The sequence below is a fragment of the Ranitomeya variabilis genome, unplaced genomic scaffold, assembly GCF_051348905.1.
Source record: "Ranitomeya variabilis isolate aRanVar5 unplaced genomic scaffold, aRanVar5.hap1 Scaffold_81, whole genome shotgun sequence".
Taxonomy (NCBI): domain Eukaryota; kingdom Metazoa; phylum Chordata; class Amphibia; order Anura; family Dendrobatidae; genus Ranitomeya; species Ranitomeya variabilis.
In genome coordinates, this window is record NW_027508201.1 from 112,805 (window position 1) to 133,094 (window position 20,290).

At 48.4% G+C, this 20,290-nt stretch overlaps 1 protein-coding gene across 3 annotated transcripts in view; it reads left to right on the plus strand.

The window, feature by feature from the left end:
• The window catches only part of LOC143792826 (piwi-like protein 1), a 94,466-nt gene that overhangs the window by 57,138 nt on the left and 17,038 nt on the right, over positions 1-20,290 (plus strand). For 2 of the 3 annotated variants that reach the window (XM_077279341.1, XM_077279343.1), the window contains exons 10-15: positions 11,047-11,167; positions 11,997-12,114; positions 12,819-12,933; positions 14,126-14,313; positions 14,407-14,479; positions 14,560-14,760. In XM_077279341.1, the coding sequence (XP_077135456.1) occupies positions 11,047-11,167; positions 11,997-12,114; positions 12,819-12,933; positions 14,126-14,313; positions 14,407-14,479; positions 14,560-14,760 (816 nt within the window). The remainder of the gene's footprint in view (positions 1-11,046; positions 11,168-11,996; positions 12,115-12,818; positions 12,934-14,125; positions 14,314-14,406; positions 14,480-14,559; positions 14,761-20,290) is intronic. The other variant, XM_077279344.1, reaches the window with a different exon arrangement.

Below are 20,290 nucleotides of genomic sequence, written 5' to 3' on the forward strand. Positions count from 1 at the left end.
TGGACGCAGCCCTCTTCTCTTAAGAGTCTTCAGAAATTTTTGGGCTTTGCTAACTTTTATCGTCGATTTATTGCTGGTTTTTCGGATGTTGTTAAGCCATTGACCGATTTGACTAAGAAGGGTGCTGATGTTGCTGATTGGTCCCCTGATGCTGTGGAGGCCTTTCGGGAGCTTAAGCGCCGTTTTTCTTCTGCCCCTGTGTTGCGTCAGCCTGATGTTGCTCTTCCTTTTCAGGTTGAGGTCGACGCTTCTGAGATCGGAGCTGGGGCAGTGTTGTCGCAGAAAAGTTCCGACTGCTCCGTGATGAGGCCTTGTGCCTTCTTTTCCCGTAAATTTTCGCCCGCTGAGCGGAATTATGATGTTGGGAATCGGGAGCTTTTGGCCATGAAGTGGGCTTTTGAGGAGTGGCGCCACTGGCTTGAGGGGGCCAGACATCAGGTGGTGGTATTGACTGACCACAAAAATTTGATTTATCTTGAGACCGCCAGGCGCCTGAATCCTAGACAGGCGCGCTGGTCATTGTTTTTCTCTCGGTTTAATTTTGTGGTGTCATACCTACCGGGTTCTAAGAATATTAAGGCGGATGCCCTTTCTAGGAGTTTTGAGCCTGACTCGCCTGGTAACTCTGAGCCCACAGGTATCCTTAAGGATGGAGTGATATTGTCAGCCGTTTCTCCAGACCTGCGGCGGGCCTTGCAGGAGTTTCAGGCGGATAGACCGGATCGTTGCCCACCTGATAGACTGTTTGTTCCTGATGATTGGACCAGTAGAGTCATCTCTGAGGTTCATTCTTCTGCGTTGGCAGGTCATCCTGGAATTTTTGGTACCAGGGATTTGGTGGCAAGGTCCTTCTGGTGGCCTTCCCTGTCACGAGATGTGCGAGGCTTTGTGCAGTCTTGTGACGTTTGTGCTCGGGCCAAGCCTTGTTGTTCTCGGGCTAGTGGATTATTGTTGCCCTTGCCTATTCCTAAGAGGCCTTGGACGCACATCTCGATGGATTTTATTTCGGATCTGCCTGTTTCTCAGAAGATGTCTGTCATCTGGGTGGTGTGTGACCGTTTCTCTAAGATGGTCCATTTGGTTCCCCTGCCCAAGTTGCCTTCTTCTTCCGAGTTGGTTCCTCTGTTTTTTCAAAATGTTGTTCGTTTGCATGGTATTCCTGAGAATATCGTTTCTGACAGAGGAACCCAATTTGTGTCTAGATTTTGGCGGGCATTCTGTGCTAGGATGGGCATAGATTTATCTTTTTCGTCTGCTTTCCATCCTCAGACTAATGGCCAGACCGAGCAGACTAATCAGACCCTGGAGACATATCTGAGGTGTTTTGTGTCTGCTGACCAGGATGATTGGGTTGCTTTTTTGCCATTGGCGGAGTTCGCCCTCAATAATCGGGCCAGCTCTGCCACCTTGGTGTCCCCGTTTTTCTGTAATTCGGGGTTTCATCCTCGATTTTCCTCCGGTCAGGTGGAATCTTCGGATTGTCCTGGAGTAGATGCTGTGGTGGAGAGATTGCATCAGATTTGGGGGCAGGTGGTGGACAATTTGAAGTTGTCCCAGGAGAAGACTCAGCTTTTTGCCAACCGCCGCCGTCGTGTTGGTCCTCGGCTTTGTGTTGGGGATTTGGTGTGGTTGTCTTCTCGTTTTGTCCCTATGAGGGTCTCTTCTCCTAAGTTTAAGCCTCGGTTCATCGGCCCGTACAAGATATTGGAGATTCTTAACCCTGTTTCCTTCCGTTTGGACCTCCCTGCATCCTTTTCTATTCATAACGTTTTTCATCGGTCATTATTGCGCAGGTATGAGGTACCGGTTGTGCCTTCCGTTGAGCCTCCTGCTCCGGTGTTGGTTGAGGGTGAGTTGGAGTACGTTGTGGAGAAAATCTTAGACTCCCGTGTTTCCAGACGGAGACTCCAGTATCTGGTCAAGTGGAAGGGATACGGCCAGGAGGATAATTCTTGGGTGACTGCCTCTGATGTTCATGCCTCCGATCTGGTTCGTGCCTTTCATAGGGCCCATCCTGATCGCCCTGGTGGTTCTGGTGAGGGTTCGGTGCCCCCTCCTTGAGGGGGGGGGTACTGTTGTGAATTTGGATTCTGGGCTCCCCCGGTGGCTACTGGTGGAATTGAACTTGTGTCATCATCTTCTCTGTTCACCTGTTCCCATCAAGATGTGGGAGTCGCTATATAACCTTGCTTCTCTGTTAGTTGCTTGCCGGTCAACAATGTTATCAGAAGCCTCTCTGTGCTTGTTCCTGCTCCTAGACAACAACTAGATTAGTTGGACTTTTGTCCATGTTTGTTTTTGCATTTTTGTTCCAGTTCACAGCTGTTGTTTCGTTACTGTGTCTGGAAAGCTCTTGTGATCAGGAATTGCCACTCTGGTATTATGAGTTAATGCCAGAGTTTTAAAGTAATTTCTGGATGGTGTTTTGATAGGGTTTTCAGCTGACCATGAAAGTGTCCTTTCTGTCTTCTGCTATCTAGTAAGTGGACCTCAAATTTGCTAAACCTATTTTCATGCTGCGTTTGTTATTTCATCTTTAATCACCGCCAATACATGTGGGGGGCCTCTGTCTCCTTTCGGGGTATTTCTCTAGAGGTGAGCTAGGACTAATATTTTCCTCTGCTAGCATTATTTAGTCCTCCGGCTGGCGCTGGGCATCTAGGGATAAAAAGTAGGAATGCTACCCGGCCACTGCTAGTTGTGCGGTAGGTTTAGTTCATGGTCAGTTCAGTTTCCATCTTCCAAGAGCTAGTTCCTATATATGCTGATGCTATGTTCTCTTGCCATTGAGAACATGACAGGACGGTAATAAACTGGGGTGCTATCCAGCAGTAGGGCGCCTGTGCCACATCTTTTATCAACATTTTCCTTTGATCCTGTGGAGCCCTCGCCGCCATGAAGTGACTGGAAGGGAGGGAGAGGTAACTGGTTCCAGATGTGGTCCCGACTCCTACTTCATAGTTTTGAAGACTGCATCAGGAATTCCTGGGTGAGGGGGTCGCTGGAATGGGTACGTCTTCCCTCCCACACAGTCATGGTCCCAGAAGGTGCCAACCATGGATGATGGGAGGGAGGCTAGGGGGGGACACTGGGGCCGAAAGGCAGGACACTCCACCACGAGCCGCCCTGAGACACTTGTGAAGTGTTACGGGGAATAGGGTCTCGCCTCTCAGACTAGAGCGGGGACGATGTGGATGCCGCCACACTGTTCTATCTGTCCCCTAGTTGGGAAAATGGCAAGAATTTACACACTGTTACAAGGTGTATCTGAAAGAAAAAGGGAAACTGTTAGTAAAACAAAAGATGGTAGAGACTGGTCTGAACATGGACCCGTGTCTGACTTCCTTGGACACTAACCAAAACTGGTTAGTTCTCTGGTTGGGTGTAGCCTGATGGGGAGGAGTTGGCCTTTTTTCTGCCTAGTGTCAGCCACCCAGTGGCAGCAGCATACACCCATGCTTTCCTGTGTCTCCCAATAAAGGAGTCACGACCCAACATTTTATCTTAATTAACCAGACCTTTATTTCTCCTTCACCTCATTGGGGGACACAGACCGTGGGTGTTATGCTGCTGCCACTAGGAGGACACTAAGTTGAAACAAAAAGAGTTCTCTCCTCCCCTGCAGTATACACCCTCCTGCTGGCTCCCAGAGAACCAGTTCTTGCTTATTGTCTGTAGGAGGCACTTGGGTCTGGTTCAGACCCCAACGTTCTTATTTAATTTTTACTTTTCTGTAACCTTTTATTTTTGAATTAACGGAGTGAAGGTGGTAACGGTTCCTTTCAAGGCTCCGATCTCCCCCGAATCAACAGGCGAGAACGCGGAGAGTTCCTCCCCGTACCCTCTCCTGCGACGTGGGGTGCCTGAGCTCACTTCAGGGGCGACGGTTCCTTCACGGTCCCGATCTCCCCACACCAGCAAAAGGCTAGCACATGGTGTCGCCTCTATCTATCCTCTCCTGGAGCCAGGCCTAATGCCGGACATTCTGCCCTGTTCCATGGACAACAGAGGGCCCACTATGGCATCCGTGCAGCCCCCACTGCATCACCACTGATTGAAAGCGAATGATGCAAGGAGGCAGAAAGTCCCTCTCCACCCCCCTGACTATGGGGGGGGGATCCAAAGACCAGCCACAACGCAACAGGTCTGCACCAGCTCTGCTACATCACCTCAAAATGTGAGAATGACTGCGGCTGGCACCATCTGGTCGCAGAGACGGGGTCCTGGTCCCTGGGGGAGCGGTGTCACGGCTTCCAGCGGCGTTTTACACCACTTTATTCATCTGTTTGCGCCGTGGGCAGCGTTCATTTCTGGCAGGCTTCACAAATTTAGTCCCCGGCTTCTAGCTGGCCTAGGCCGTGTTTTTCATGGCTCCGCCCACCGCAGCCGGCGCTACCCACACTTCTGACGCTTCTCGTCCTAAACGTGAGGCGCCCCTCCTGCTCTCGGCGGCCATCTTTCTACACCTCAGGAACGGAGCCGGCCTCCTGACAGCGGTGACAGTAACAGCAGAGCTGACAGAAGCGCTGCGAGCCGTGAGGACACCGACACCTTCCCTGGGGACACAAGAGCAGGTCCTGGGTAAGCTGAATCCTCCGGAACTGACAGCTTAACACCTGAGGTAACGCGCCGTCGCAAAAATTTAGTCCCCGGCTTCGTCCGAGGTGTAAGTCCCTCTCTACCTCCCTATTAAAAGGATGGTGGATTGAGGGTGACCCCTTTCTCCCTGTACCATGGTCCTAGACCAGCAGCGGCACTGGACAGGCGGTCTGCGGCGACGCTGGCAGGGGGGGGCTTACTCTGGCAGCGAGGACGCATTTCTGGGGCCGACTGACAGGGGCGACAGTTTGGCATTTACAACGACTGCATGCAGTTTCCTTAAAGGCGCCATGACAACGTCACGGTCCAAGCTCCCAAAGGGTCCAGTAAGACTTAGTTTTATCCAACTTGCAAAACCTCAAATGCGTTCAGGAGCCCTCTATCGCCCCTATCCCAGTGTACCTAGTTCCCCTGAGGGGCTTCGTCAATGAAGCAATCCGTGGCTTGTCTGGCCAAAAGAGATTTAATTCCTCTGTGGATCGGAGCGTTTAGCAGGTCTGACATAACTGGATCCTCTCCTACACTGGAATCATAGGCTAGCAGGGGCCGCAAGCATTCTAGAACCGTACAAGCGTCTAGAAATCGGATCCGTGGTACAATTACCCGAGCAATCTCGGGCCTTGGCATCCGTGAGGTCTGTTTCTCGCTCTCCCTCACTAGTGATTTGCAGAACAAGACTCTGAGTTTGAGTTGGATGTTTTCCCGGATCTGCACTCATCAGAGTTCCAGAAAATGAGGGACTCTCTTATTGAGCCCGTCAATCAGACTCTAAAGGTTGACGAGGATTGCGGTTCTGTCCCAGAACACACAGTGCCCTTCAAGAGGACTAATCGCTCTCATAACAGCGTTTACCATTCACCCGGAGGTCTGGGTTATACTTAACCAGCGCTGAGAGCAACCTGTTAAACGTCTGAAGGGTCAGCACCCTCTTGAGGCGTGGTACCCCCTGTTTTGATCTGTGGAAAGATTGAGCTGAATCTCCTGCGGTGAACCCACCAGTATTCGTTTCGGTATTCAGAATCCTATCCTGGCCGGATGGATCATCACCCACAAACTGTCAGAGACTGACTCGCTCCGTCTTTAAGACCTCTGGTTCAGCACTATCCATCGTATGCCGCGGCAGGGGTAGCTAAAGCCATGGTATCCTGGTCGCCTTTTTGGAGGCAGTGCAGCGCAGCTAGCCATCAGCGGCGGATGCCATCACGTTCAGAAGGTGTTTCTTTTTTTATGGCTCATTGAATAGAAAACGGACTCTGTGTGCAAAAAAAAAATCCTTTTTCGGACACCATAGATTTACGAGGGGCTCAAGGTGTTCTACTCTAATCTGTTTGACGTTCACTCAGTACTTTGGCTGCATGGGGTCCTGGGATCAAAATCCCACTTTAGTTTATCGGACCTGCAGCACCATTGGGCAACAGCCCTGGGTAAGTGCTCTAACCCTGAGGCACGGTTGTTTTTTCCTGCAAAGGATTCATGAGATTAACAGGTCATGAGGTATTCTGTCTTACAGCCTCATTTTACTGAGGCTGGGATCTAGACTACACTATACCTCCCCCTCCCCCGGTGTGGTCTTTGTCGCTGACGCAGCCCATGGCATCACTGACCAGCGATACAGTCCCTTCATTATCCTTCCTCTATCAGTCAGGGTCTTCACCAGCCTGACTGGGATAATTTATCCATCTCTAATGCAGCACGTTGTTTCAGTGGTTAGTACTACAGCCTTGCAATCTGGAGTCTTGGCATCAGATCCTACCAAAGGATCATGGTCACTCGTCGATAAGAGGGACGCTTCTAACATCCATCGACAACGGGATGTTTTTTTCTACATATTCGAATTTCCCCTCTCTAAACAATCCTGTGCTTTGCCATCCCCTAACAGCATTTTCAGTTCACATCGTGCTCTCGAAGGTCATGACGGCTGTCATGTCCATCTTGCACTCTCGAGGCGTGATCTTTCTGCCCTACTCAGACGACCTTCTCATCAGGGGTCTTTGCATCTCTGGCGATACTCTTCCTCCCCTGAGCTCGTGGATAAATGTATACAGGCTCCCCTCGTTCCAGCCCAATGGATATCCTTTTAAGGAATGACCCTGGATGCCTCCGAGGGTTAGTGATTCCCCCTCAACACAAGGTCCCGAGTCTTTTCTAACACGGAGCCCACGCACTTAACCACTCACTCCATCATTCTATCTGGTTTGCTGTGACGGCACTGGGGCAAAATGGTGACAGCAATCGAAATGATCGTTCTTTTTCGCTCAGCTGACTCTCTGTCCCCTGCAGCATGAACCCGTTTTCTTCCTTGATCGCCGATGCTGCATGCTCCGGCGGATCAGGCAGCCTCTCAGGTGATGGACATTGAGGCCTTCTCTCTTCCAGTGGAAATATTTTCTCCCCGTTTAATGGCTAGTGGTGTCTACCGATGTCAGTCTCCTTGACTGGGGAGTAGTCTTGGGCACCTCATGGCTCAGGGGCGCTGATCAACTCGGGAGTCGAGCCTTCCGATTAATGTCTGGGAAATCTGAGCAATCAGGATAGCCCTGCAACAGTTCCATTATCTCCTGCCGAGTCACCCCATCCGAATTCTATCGGATAAAGCCACAGCTGTTGCATGTATCAATCATTAAAGGGGGTACCCACAGCAGGGTGGCCATGCATGAGGTAGCCCATATTGCCCAATGGGCAGATAGGAACCACTCAGTATTTTCAGCAGTCCATATCCCAGGCGGCAGTTTTTTTGTAGCCGTCAAGGTCTCGCCTTGGGACAATGGAAGGCCTTTCGACAGAAATGTATTCATTTAAGGACTCCGGGCGTGGATCGGATGGCTTCAAGATTGAGCGCCAAGGTATTCCACTTCAGAGCTCGGTCTTGGGATCTATAGACCATCAAGGAGCATACACGAGTCTCTCCGCGGCTTCATCTTCAGCACGTGCTTTTTTTCCCCGCTTAATTTACTTCCGAGAGTCTTCAGATAGACCTGAGCAGAGGGAATTCCAGTAATCCTTATCGCCCAGGTTAGGACACACTTGGTGTGATATGCAGATTGAGTGCAGATAGTCGTCGATGTCCTATGGCGACTGCCGGATCATCCAAATCTGCTCTGCCAGCGTCCGTATTTTTGTCAGGACGTCCTCATGTCTTCTCTGTTCCCTCCAATTTGGGAAATTCTCCAAACTGGTCTGGAATCAGATTTGGTGCTCAGCTTTTCTTTTTTTTTTTTTTTTTTTTTTCTCTCTCCCTCTCTCAAATTCCAGATCTTGGCCTTATCTGTTTTATTCCAGCTCAGAAGTACTTCAATTCCTTAAGTGAGCATTTTCTTTCAGGGGGTCTCCCATGTGGTATCCTCCTATATCTTGCATTCAGAGCCCTGCAACCTTTATATGGTCCCGGGTGCGCTTTAAAGGGAACCTGTCACCCCCCCCAGGCGTTATAAACTAAAAGAGCCACCTTGTGCAGCATTACTGCTGCACTCTGACAAGGTGGCTCTTTTAGTTCACTACCGAATAATCAGTTTTACTGTCCGAAATACCTGCTCCTCAGTCAAGTGGGTCGGTGTTTCCCCCCTGCTTCAGACAGCACACAGCTGTCACTCACATCTTCTTGGCGCCGGGCGCTGCCTACTCCTCACCGCTGTTTTCAAAAGTACCCGGCGCCTGCGCTCTTATCCCCTGCCTGGTGCAGGCGCAGTGAGTGCTGGCCGTCTTTCCTCATATGCAGCCCAGCTGACTGCGCATGCGCCGCCTCCCTGCTTGTGAATCCCAGCCCCGCAATGTGAATAAATCATAAGTCACTGCGGAGCTGGGATTCACAAGCAGGGCGGCGGCGCATGCGCAGTCAGCTGGGCTGCATATGAGGAAAGACAGCTAGCACTCACTGCGCCTGCACCAGGCAGGGGATAAAAGCGCAGGCGCCGGGTACTTTTGAAAACCGCGGTGAGGGGGAGGCGGCGCCCGGCGCCAAGAAGATGTGAGTGACAGCTGTGTGCTGTCTGAAGCAGGGGGGAAACGCCGGCCCACTTGACTGAGGAGCAGGTATTTCGGACAAATAATAAAACTGATTATTTCGGAAGTTACAGCACCCAGAACTAAAAGAGCCACCTTGTCAGAATGCAGCATTACTGCTGCACAAGGTGGCTCTTTTAGTTTATAATGCCTGGGGGGGTGACAGGTTCCCTTTAACAGACGCCTTTCGAACCGTTGTAGGATGTCTCTGAAGTCGTCTGTTTCTTCTCGCTGCGCTATCAACCAAGTTTCAGAGCTACCACTCTTTTTGGTCGAGTTCCGTTCCTTTCCTGATTTTCCCCCAGGACAAGGCTGTCATCGAATCATCTATGGTCTCCGTTTTTTCCCAAGGTGGTTTTTCTCTTTCCACCTTAACAAGGACTTTGTCCTTCTCTCTTTTCTTGTCCAGCTCCAGTACATCCGGTGGAATGAGCCTTTCACACCTGGACATAATAAAGGCTTTCCGAAGGTGCATCTAGAAGACGGCGCCCTTCAGTAGGTCGGACGACCTATCTGTGCTTCCTGAGGGTCTCGGGCACCGTTTAGCCATTTCAGGGCTACGATACCAAATGGTCTCACTTGTCTTTTCAGATGTCTTACTGTGTCAGGAAACAAGCCTATCCCAATGGGGATTACGGCACACTCGGTCGGTAGACATTCTTTTTTGTGCCTTTTGGCATCAGGTGTCGGCACAAGAGGTCTGCAAGGCTGTAACTTGATACAGCTTACGCTCTCAGACTTCTGCACAAACGGTCCCTCGCAGATGTATTTTGCAAGCGGCGGTAGCGCAACTGTAGTCAGTTGGTACATGGGGTTAGATCTGTGATGTGACTCCCCACCCAAGGACTGCTTTGGGACGTCCCATGGTCTGTGTCCCCCAATGAGGCGTAGGGGAAATAGGGATTTTTGTGTACTAACTATAAAATCCTTTTCTCTAAGCCAATCATTGGGGGACACAGCACCCACCCTGTTAATTTTTTGGCTTGCGCTTGGTTTATGTTTATGGTTTATGATCTCCTACTGCTTTTGCACCAAACTGGTTCTCTGGGAGCCAGCAGGAGGGTGTATACTGCAGAGGAGGAGCTAACTTTTTGTTTCAACTTAGTGTCCTCCTAGTGGCAGCAGCATAACACCCATGGTCTGTGTCCCCCAATGATTGGCTCGGAGAAAAGGATTTTACGGTGAGTACACAAAAATCCCTATTTTCAGTTAGCCAGGAGTCACTAACTGTTATCTACATGTTGACTTTTGAATTTTTCTTTTTGGTTCGTCAAGAAAACAGACTTTTGGTAACATTATCCTGTAATACTGACTTGTAAGTTGAAATTTGATGTAACGTATTGTGCTGTTATCCTGGGCAACTAGAGGCGCATAATTGAACAATGTTTGCTGAAATGTTGATTACACATTGTCCAGGCCAGCTGGCTTGTTGACTTGCAAAACAGGTGGAAAAACTATGCAAATAAATACAATAATTAAACAATGTGAGTTGACCTTGTCACCATTCTTCCGCTTTACCTCTGGATGTTTGAAGGACAGTTGTTAACTATAAAAAGAGGACATAAGCGCCTCTATAAGCTATACCTTCGTAAACCGATATACATCCAGACAGCCAAGAGATCCGAAGAACCAGAAACTCTCTACAGGACAGCAGCCAGGACATCATGGCTCCATCACGAGGGACACAGATTTGACATTCTTCAGGATGTCAGCTTAGAGGACCACAGCCCCGGCTTAAAGAATGCAGATCTGCTCCATTCACTATCGCTGAACCATGGATACGTTTGGGATAGTCAGGATTTGGACCCACCGGTCACCTGAGCTCCATGGATACGTTTATGAAAGCAAGTAATGGGACCCACCAGTCACCTGGCTCCATGGTGTTTTTCGGAGAAGCCAGGTTGTGACCCTCTGGTCAACTGGCCTTCTGCCTCAATGGACTGACATCTTCCTAAGCTTGTCAGTACCTCCTTTCTGTGCGTGCCACAGGTGGGGGTAGTCTGTCCTGGAAGCAGGAAGTCCCAGCTGCTTTAATCTTAATCCCGGTGAATCGGCAGAAAGGTGAGACTGTCATTTGCACCATCTTGGGTATTCATGTGTTTTGGTTAGCGGATCAGGGCACCTGCTGACCTCCCATTCCCACCCCTCCTCCCCCTGTCTCCACAGAAGGCTCAGAGAAATATTTTACGGTAAACGCCCAAAATCATCTTCTCTTTGATTCGGCTCAAATATCCCCACTACATCTTGCATGGAGCTGTGCTGTCCTGGCTGGGTGCACAGTTGCAACAGGAGCTGAAAATGAAGCGATAGAGCGAGTTTTTTAATTTTTTTTTTTTTTAAAGAATTTTGCATATGGGTGATCTCCTTTTATTATTTGCTGGTGACTTGGACAAAGCTCTGATAACTGAGACGTTCATCATCCTGCTGTTTATTTTGCATCGCCCTCAGCAATACAATGAACAAGTGGAGGACATGAGCCAGCCGCTAATCGTGAACATCCCCCGGAGGCCCAAGCCGGGAGCCGAAGGCGGAGCCATCGTACTGGTGCCAGAGTTATGTAACCTAACAGGTGAGCGCAGTCCCCGGCGGGTTACTAGCGGAGCTCGCTGACCACGCCACTATTACCTCTGTGATTGTAAATGGTGGCTAAATAGCTATAGGGCTGGATTTGTGTCCAACATTCTTGGTCCAAGTGCTGACTGTTCTGTCTGCACTGGCCGTGGGCTTCCGGTCTTGGCCTCAGCTGAACGTAGACACATATAAGGTCTGGACATCGCAGGGTGTGCACCGACCAATAGTGTCATAGGTGTGAGAACAGCCTAAAGTAAAGCTCAAAAAGGTGATGGGAACGGTCGCAAATGCAATATTAATGCCTTCCCACAAATAGACGTCCTGGGAAGGGTCTTCACATGAGGAGGCAATGACGAGCTGTGCTAGATTATATAGCCAGCATCTGTCTCTGACAGTCGTGGCCGTCCTGTTTGAGTTCCTGTTGTTGCTGTTAACCATTTAAATGCTGCTGTCAATCTCCGATAGCAGCATTAAACGGTGCGCATGCTCGTCCTCGATCCCTTTAGCTTCCTGCCGTGGAATTTTCACAATATGCTGCAGTACTGTGGTGTAGCACAAATGATTGGATGTTGAAGTCCCCGAATAAACTTCAAAATAATGTAGAAAATTAAAGGAAATAATAGAAATATATAAAGAATAAAAAATATTTTACCGTTTAAAAAAAAAAAAAAAATTGATCTGCCCTGTCTGCTGTATGGCTGGTGTCTTGCAGATCGCTAGGGATCCCCTTCTGAAATGCGCCGGTCCCAGTAATGCCCCCCATGGCTCCTCACCAGGAGGCAGCTGCTCGTATTCTCATCTCTTACCGTTTCATCTTTATAACACAGGTCTGACCGACAGAATGAGAAACGACTTCAACGTCATGAAAGACCTGGCCGTTCACACTCGCTTACCACCAGACCAGAGGGAGCGACAAGTTGGGAAGTTCCTGAATTACATACACAAGTAAGTAGCCACGGTGGCTGGTAAGGGCCGTCTGCCTCTGACATGGGCCTTCTTTTGGGCAAGGTGAGTTTGGTTAGAAGCCATGTCTTGAGTTTGCTGTGATTTCAAAACTGGTTCCCCATCGAGGCTGTGAGTGCCTCAGTCATACCGAACAGTACGGAGGCTCCTGATAGCGGCCTCAGCTGTCAGTATGATTGGCGCATGACCGAACAGCTCACATAAGCTGGAATTTCTGAGATGTTGACCCTTCAGCCTGATTACAGCAGTAGATCGGAGACATTCCTCTATTGCTTTGCTCGCTACTTGACTACAAACACGAGGGATACCTTGCGTGATGAGATAAAAATAAGACCGCATAACAAGAGATGTCTGACCTCAGTTTGATGCTTACGTAACCCAATACACGTTTCGCCGTTGCTTCTTCCGGGGAACCACACCTCCAGAAGAAGCAGCGGCGAAACACATTCTGAGATGGTAAAGCCGTATACTGGGGTAAGGCAGCTCTTGTGGTCCCTATAGCTGCTGGATAGTCTCATCTGGATCCAATAGACGTAATGGCCACTTCTCCATTCCTGACAGTGGGGTCCTGTTCTAAAGATAGATACAGTGCCAATAGAGCACCAGCAAGACATTTATTGGGCTCCTTCCTTTCACCACCCAGTAGTGATGAATCCGGGGATTGTATATTTTTCTCCTGTCTTTAGGGACGAGAGCGTTCAGAAAGAGCTACGTGACTGGGGGCTGAATTTCGATACCGAACTCCTACAGTTCGAAGGGAGAATCGCACCTCCGGAAAAAATCCTGCAAAAAGACAGATCTGTGAGTATTTAGGTTGAGAGTGAACGCACCACAACACCTTCACATTCCCCCTAAACTATTTATTTATTTACCATATATTTTTTTATTTTATTTTCATTTTCATAGGAGGGCTTGTATTTTGCAGGATGAGATGTAGTTTTGAAGGATAAAAATTAAATTGCACTGAACGTGAATACAAGGAAAAAGGGTATAATTTCTACATTGTCCGCAGTGTTATACAAATGGCCTGGAAACAATTCTGCAGGTCCGTTCTTGTAAGGAAAATATAACACTTAGGCTAGTTTCACACTAGCGTTAACTGCAATACGTCGCAAATGCGTCGTTTTTGCGAAACGCCGCATCCAGCAAAAGTTTTTGCTGGATACGATTTTTCGCCATAGAGTATCATTAGCGACGCATTTGCGACGCATTTGCGACGCCTTTCCAAACGGTCAATGCGTTTGGCGGCGTTTGGGCGTATGGTAGCGGTCCGTCGGGAAAAAAAACGTTACATGTAACGTTTTTTGCTCCCGACGGACCGCTTTTTCCGACCGCGCATGCGCAGTCGGAACTCCGCCCCCACCTCCCCGCACTTCCCCGCACATCACAATGGGGCAGCGGATGCGTGGGAAAAAGGCATCCGCTGCCCCCGTTGTGCGGCGGAGACCACACTAGCGTCGGGAACGTCGGCCCGACGCGCAGCGACGGGTTGTTCCCGACGCTAGTGTGAAAGTAGCCTAAGTGGTTTGGGGTTTTTGTTTTTTTTTTAGACTTTTTCACCTTTTCTATTTTGTCTTTTACATTGATCCGAGTGATGACTTGATTATTTTTTTTTGCCCAATTAGCTGTGATATAAAATGCACGTTACATTTCAGGAGGCCTTTGTTTGAAATATTCAGTAGTTTTTTTTTGGGGTTTGGATAATATTCCAGGGCCCAATAGTGCTTTGTGGGGTCTTCTTGAGCTGCAGCCTGGATTCTTTCCTTCTTTTGACTCATTTTGCTCCTTTTTCAGAGGCTGTTTGGGAGTCCGACACAGACTGCCCCTGGCCAAGCCTTCCCCACCAGCTTTCTTGTCTCAAAGCCAGGTTGACTCTTGGTTGCCCACTACTTTGCACAGACCTGGCATGTAACTCAGGCTGCTGAGAATCCGGGTGACAACCTCCCGGAGATCCTGCACTGAGATGTAATTTGTGATTTCGGATTATTTGCAGGCAGAATATAATCCACAGTTTGCTGACTGGTCGCGAGAGTTGAGGGGTGCCGTCCTGATCAGCCCCCGAGATCTGAATAATTGGCTGCTCTTTTACACCCGGAGAAATTACGATGCGGCGAACGCTCTTCTGCAGAACTTGTTCAAGATCACACAGCAAATGCGCATCAAGATGAACCGGGCGGTTCTGTGAGGCTCGGGGGGGCTCTGCCGGGGGGGCTCAGCCGAGGGGCTCGCACAGTGCGGGTCTTACACCATACGTTTTGTTTGTCTTTTCTAAAGGGTTGAAGTCGAGGACACGGTGGGAGGATATTTACAGGCCTTCCAGCAGAACATTACAGACCACACCGAGATGGTGGGTAGCTATTGGACTGGGTGGAAACGTGACCAGCAAGAATGTCTGAAATGTCGCCATGATCTGTCTCTGCTCTCCAGGTGGTCTGTATCCTGTCCAGCATTAATAAGATGAAGTACGACGCCATCAAGAAGCACCTGTGCGTGGACTTCCCCATCCCCAGCCAGTGCGTTGTCGCCAGGACCTTGAGCAAACCTCAGACTGTCCTCTCCGTCTGCACCAAAATCGCCTTACAGATGAACTGCAAGTTAGGAGGAGAGCTGTGGACAGTGGAGATGCCGGTACGTGTGTCCTTACACCTATACATGGCGAGAGGCTCGTCTCTCCCCCATGTGGCGAGGAGCAGTGAAACTTGACCCCTCCATGTGGCAATACCCATAATCCATGCACAGTAAAATCCAATTGTCACGGATCCCTTCTCCGTGGTGTTGTTGAGGAAGGATCTGGAGTGACCCTTCATGGTTGACTCAGTTATTTTAAAATTGATCCACAGGGCGTTGCCGGCAACTGAGAATGACCAGATGGAGACATGTCTCTGTTTGGGGGGATCAATGTCAAATCCCAAGTTATACTTCAACCAATCAACATAAGAACACGCTCACAGTTTTCTTAACCTATAATGCTTCTTTCACACTAGCGTCGGTACTGGTCTGTCGCTAAGCGTCGGCGCGACGTACCGACGCACATTGTGAAAATTTGTCACGACGTGGGCAGCGGATGCAGTTTTTCAACGCATCCGCTGCCTATTCTAAAGTCTGGGGAGGAGGGGGCGGAGTTCCGGCTGCGCATGCGCGGTAGGAAATGGCGGATCCGACGTACGAAAAAATGTTACATTGAACATTTTTTTTGTGCCGACGATCCGCCAAAACACGACGCATCCAGTGCGCGACGGATGGCCAGCCGTCGGCAATACAAGTCTATGGGCAAAAAATGCATCCTGCGGGCACATTTGCAGGATCCGTTTTTTCCCCAAAACGACGCATTGCGACGGACGTCACACAACGCAAGTGTGAAAGTAGCCTAAGAATGCAGGAACAGCCTGTACGTCAAGGTCTCGTAGAACAATACACCTTCACTCTCGTGCTCTTGTTCAAACTAGAACAATCAAGGTCTCATAACAACTATGAACTTTAGCCTAGTAACAGAATTTATCTCAAAACAGCAAAATGGAGTCGAAAAGCACAAAATGAAGCCTGCTTTAATTTTGATCTTGGTTTAACCCTTCACATTCCCCCCCCCCCCCCTAGATAAATTTTGTTAACTAATATGCAGCATCAGAGGTACTATCCCAACCTATAAGCTTGAGGGGTACGGTCTTCACATGACCGGTGCCATGTTACCAGCCATGGCTGTTGCGGCGCACCCATCCCCCCTGTATGCTACAATTTACGGATAACAATTTTTGATGACGGTGGAGGAGGTCTTTTGAAGATAGCCATACGCTTGGCTTCAGCATCTTCATCAGGTAACTTTGTGAAATTGGTGTAGAGAAGAGCAGGGGTGGCAACGCTTTTGGTATCATCATTAGTTGTCTTAGTGCAGAATTTCCTAATACATACAGAAATACACCAAAGAACAAAGCTTAGTATTACATACATAACAAGGATAAAGGCAGCGATGTGTAACAAACTTTGCAAGATTCCAGCTATCCAGCCCCTAAGTCCCTTAAACCAATTGGCTGGATTAAGAAAGGAGAAGGTGTCTGCCCACCAACTGTCCTTATTACGGCCATTGTCTTTATCATATTGACCTCTGAGTCTTTGAATGTCTTCTAACTTTAACTTCATAGTGCTATTGGGATCTATATAATGACAGCATGCGGGTCCAATAACCAGACACATACCACCCTGTGCTGCTGTTAAGTAATCCAGTACTACAGTATGTTGATTAGTGACTATGATGAGTTGGTTTTGGACAGCAACAGTAGTATTAAGTATTATGCCCTTTATCTGCCACTAGTCTGTTTGACCAGCTTGCAGTGCGATGCGTGGATCCACGTCGGCCTACCTTCCAGCTTTACTGACATGGGAGTAATGAGGAGGACTTGATAAGGACCGTCATACAAGGGTTCCAGTCCGTGTTTTCTGACATGCCTTTTCACGACCACAAAATCACCAGGCTTCAAGTTATAACAAATATCGTTTTCTGCTGAATCTGGAAGGGAAGAAGAAACTAGAGCATCGGTGTTAGCTAGGGTTTTACTAAGCTGAATAACATATTGAACAGCACAGTCAGTTTCTTCTGATATCAAACAATACCAAACAATATCTCATATGGGGACAGGCCAAGTTTTGCAATAGGGGTAGTACGAATGTGGTACAGTACAATGGGTAGGAGCTCTGGCCATGGAGCCGTAGTCTCCTGCATCATTTTGGTCAATTGTCCCCTCAGTGTGCCGTTCAGCCTCTCAACTTTCCCACTGGATTGTGGATGGTGCGGAGTATGGAGGGCTTCAGTGGATCCAAGCATTATCAAAACCTCCTGATACACATGAGAAGAAAAGGCCGGGCCTTGGTCACTTTCAACGACTTCTGGAACACTATATCTGTATATAACTTCCATCACCAGTTTCTTTGCTGTAGTTTTTGCAGTCATGTTGGTAACGGAATGCTTCCGGCCAACTGGAGAACATGTAGACAACCACCAGACAATATTCATACCTTCCAGACTTAGGCAATGTGATGTGGTCCACCTGGAGCCTTTGGAAAGGATAGTCGGGCTTAGCAAGATGCTTCGGGGGTACACGTTGAAGTTGACCAGGATTGCAGGTCTCACAGATATTACATACACGGTTGAGTGCTGTCATGACTGTAGAAATACAGTTGTGGCCAAAAGTATTGACACCCCTGCAATTCTGTCAGATAATACTCAATTTCTTCCTGAAAATGTTTGCAATCACAAATTCTTTGGTATTATTATCTTCCTCTAATTTGTCTTAAATGAAAAAACACAAAAGAGAATGAAGCAAAAAGCAAAACATTGATCATTTCACACAAAACTCCAAAAATGGGCCAGACAAAAGTATTGGCACCCTCAGCCTAATACTTGGTTGCACAACCTTTAGCCAAAATAACTGCAACCAACCGCTACCGGTAACCATCAATGAGTTTCTTACAATGCTCTGCTGGAATTTTAGACCATTCTTCTTTGGCAAACTGCTCAGGTCCCTGATATTTGAAGGGTGCCTTCTCCAAACTGGCATTTTTAGATCTCTCCACAGGTGTTCTATGGGATTCAGGTCTGGACTCATTGCTGGCCACCTTAGAAGTCTCCAGTGCTTTCTCTCAAACCATTTTCTAGTGCTTTTTGAAGTGTGTTTTGGGTCATTGTCCTGCTGGAAGACCCATGACCTCTGAGGATACCCAGCTTTCTCACACTGGGCCCCTCATTATGCTGCAAAATTTGTTGGTAGTCTTCAGACTTCATAATGCCATGCACACAGTCAAGCAGTCCAGTGCCAGAGGCAGCAAAGCCACCCCAAAACATCAGGGAACCTCTGCCATGTTTGACTGTAGGGACCGTGTTCTTTTCTTTGAATGACTTTTTCTCCTGTAAACTCTCCTGTAAAAAGCTCTACTTTTGTCTCATCTGACCAGAGAACATTCTTCCAAAACGTTTTAGGCTTTTCCAGGTAAGTTTTGGCCAACTCCAGCCTGGCTTTTTTATGTCTCGGGGTAAGAAGTGGGGTCTTCCTGGGTCTCCTACCATACAGTCCTTTTCATTCAGACGCCGACGGATAGTACGGGTTGACACTGTTGCACCCTCAGACTGCAGGGCAGCTTGTACTTGTTTGGATGTTAGTCGAGGTTCTTTATCCAACATCCGCACAATCTTGCGTTGAAATCTTGTCAATTTTTCTTTTCTGTCCACATCTAGGGAGGTTAGCCACAGTGCCATGGGCTTTAAACTTCTTGATGACACTGCGCACGGTAGACACAGGAACATTCAGGTCTTTGGAGATGGACTTGTAGCCTTGAGATTGCTCATGCTTCCTCACAATTTGGTTTCTCAAGTCCTCAGACAGTTCTTTGGTCTTCTTTCTTTTTTCCATGCTCAATGTGGTGCACACAAGGACACAGGACAGAGGTTGAGTCAACTTTAATCCATGTCAGCTGGCTGCAAGTGTGATTTAGTTATTGCCAACACCTGTTAGGTGCCACAGGTAAGTTACAGGTGCTGTTAATTACACTAATTACAGAAGCATCACATGATTTTTCGAACAGTGCTAATACTTTTGTCCACCCCCTTTTTTATTTTTGGTGTGGAATTATATCCAATTTGGCTTTAGGACAATTCTTGGTGTTTTTTCATTTAAGACAAATTAAATGAAGATAATAACAAAGAATTTGTGTTTGCAATCATTTTCAGGAAGAAACTCAGTATTATCTGACAGAACTGCAGGGGTGTCAATACTTTTGGCCACAACTGTACCAGGGCTAGGGCCTGGTTTTTCCTCAATGTGTGGGCCCATGTGCCCACGTGGCAATAACAGGATACATCCGCTTAGTGGGACACACAAGTTGGTCCTTTTTCCAGAGACCATGTCCATACATGCTCCATCAGCCTTCCACTGCTTCACTTCTTCCTATGGGGACATTCTCTGCATCATCATTAAGCGGTCTTGTGGGGTCCGACAGAAAACCTCCATCTGTCATGGATCAACAGGTTCCTGTAGTCAGTGTTTCTTGTAACTGTTTACGCTGAGAGCATGTGGTCACCATAGTTGGTATGGTCGGTTCAACGGGTAGGAGAGCAGCAGCTTTTGCTTGCATATCCGCAAAGGCGTTGCCAACAGTCTGTGGACTGTTCCTAGGACAGTGCGCCTTAACTTTGATAATGGCCACCTGGGTAGGTAATTTGATTGAGTCCATGAGGGTTTTAACAGCTTCAGCATTCTTCACTGGAGTCACGGCGGTGGTAATAAACCCACGATTGGCCCATAGAGCTCCAAAATCATGAGCAATACCAAATGCATACTGTGAGTCCGTGTATATATTAGCCCGCCTGTCTTTGGCCAGAACACATGCAGTAGACAGAGCCTGAAGTTCTGCTGACAGTGAGGGAGGGAGTGCAGCTCCGTGTGCTACAGTGTCTTCCGTAGTAACAGCGTATCCGGTGTGGAATCTGCCAAACTCTTCAGCATATCTTGAACCATCCGTGTATAACACCAGATCAGGATTTGGAAGTGGATTTTGGAAGCTATCTCTTCAGTCAGGAGTTGGGAACAGTCATGTTGGAGGTAATCCTCATCACTGCCATCCTTCTTGGGGACCGGCAGTAAAGTAGCGGGGTTGAATTTAGTCAGGCAAAAGGAGTGAACACTGCAGCCGCAAGTGTCGTCGTACAGTCAAATGTTTTGGCTGTTGGAGTGTCAGTATTGCCGCAATATCATGTGGGGCAAAAATGTGCGTCTCATGTCCAAGAATTATGTCTGCAGTCTTGTCAAGCAACGAGTGAGTGGCGTGAACTGCCCTCATGCAACTTGGTGATGCCCGGGCCACGGGGTCGAGGCGGGCTGAATAATAGCCCACAGGCCGTTGTCTATTGCCATGCGACTGTGTGAGTACCCCTGCTGCGTGTCCTTCATTCTCAGGCACATACAAATGGAACGGTCGAGTATAGTCCGGGATGCCCAAGGCAGGGGCGGAAGCAATAAGCCGCTTTAATTCAGAGAAGGCACGATAAAGGCTTTCCATACAAACCGTTGATCTTTCCTTATAGTTCATATACCATCTTTCAGGGCATTGTAGAGGGGTTGCATTATGCGGGATGCGTCCGGTATCCACTGACGACAATAAGTACATAGTCCAA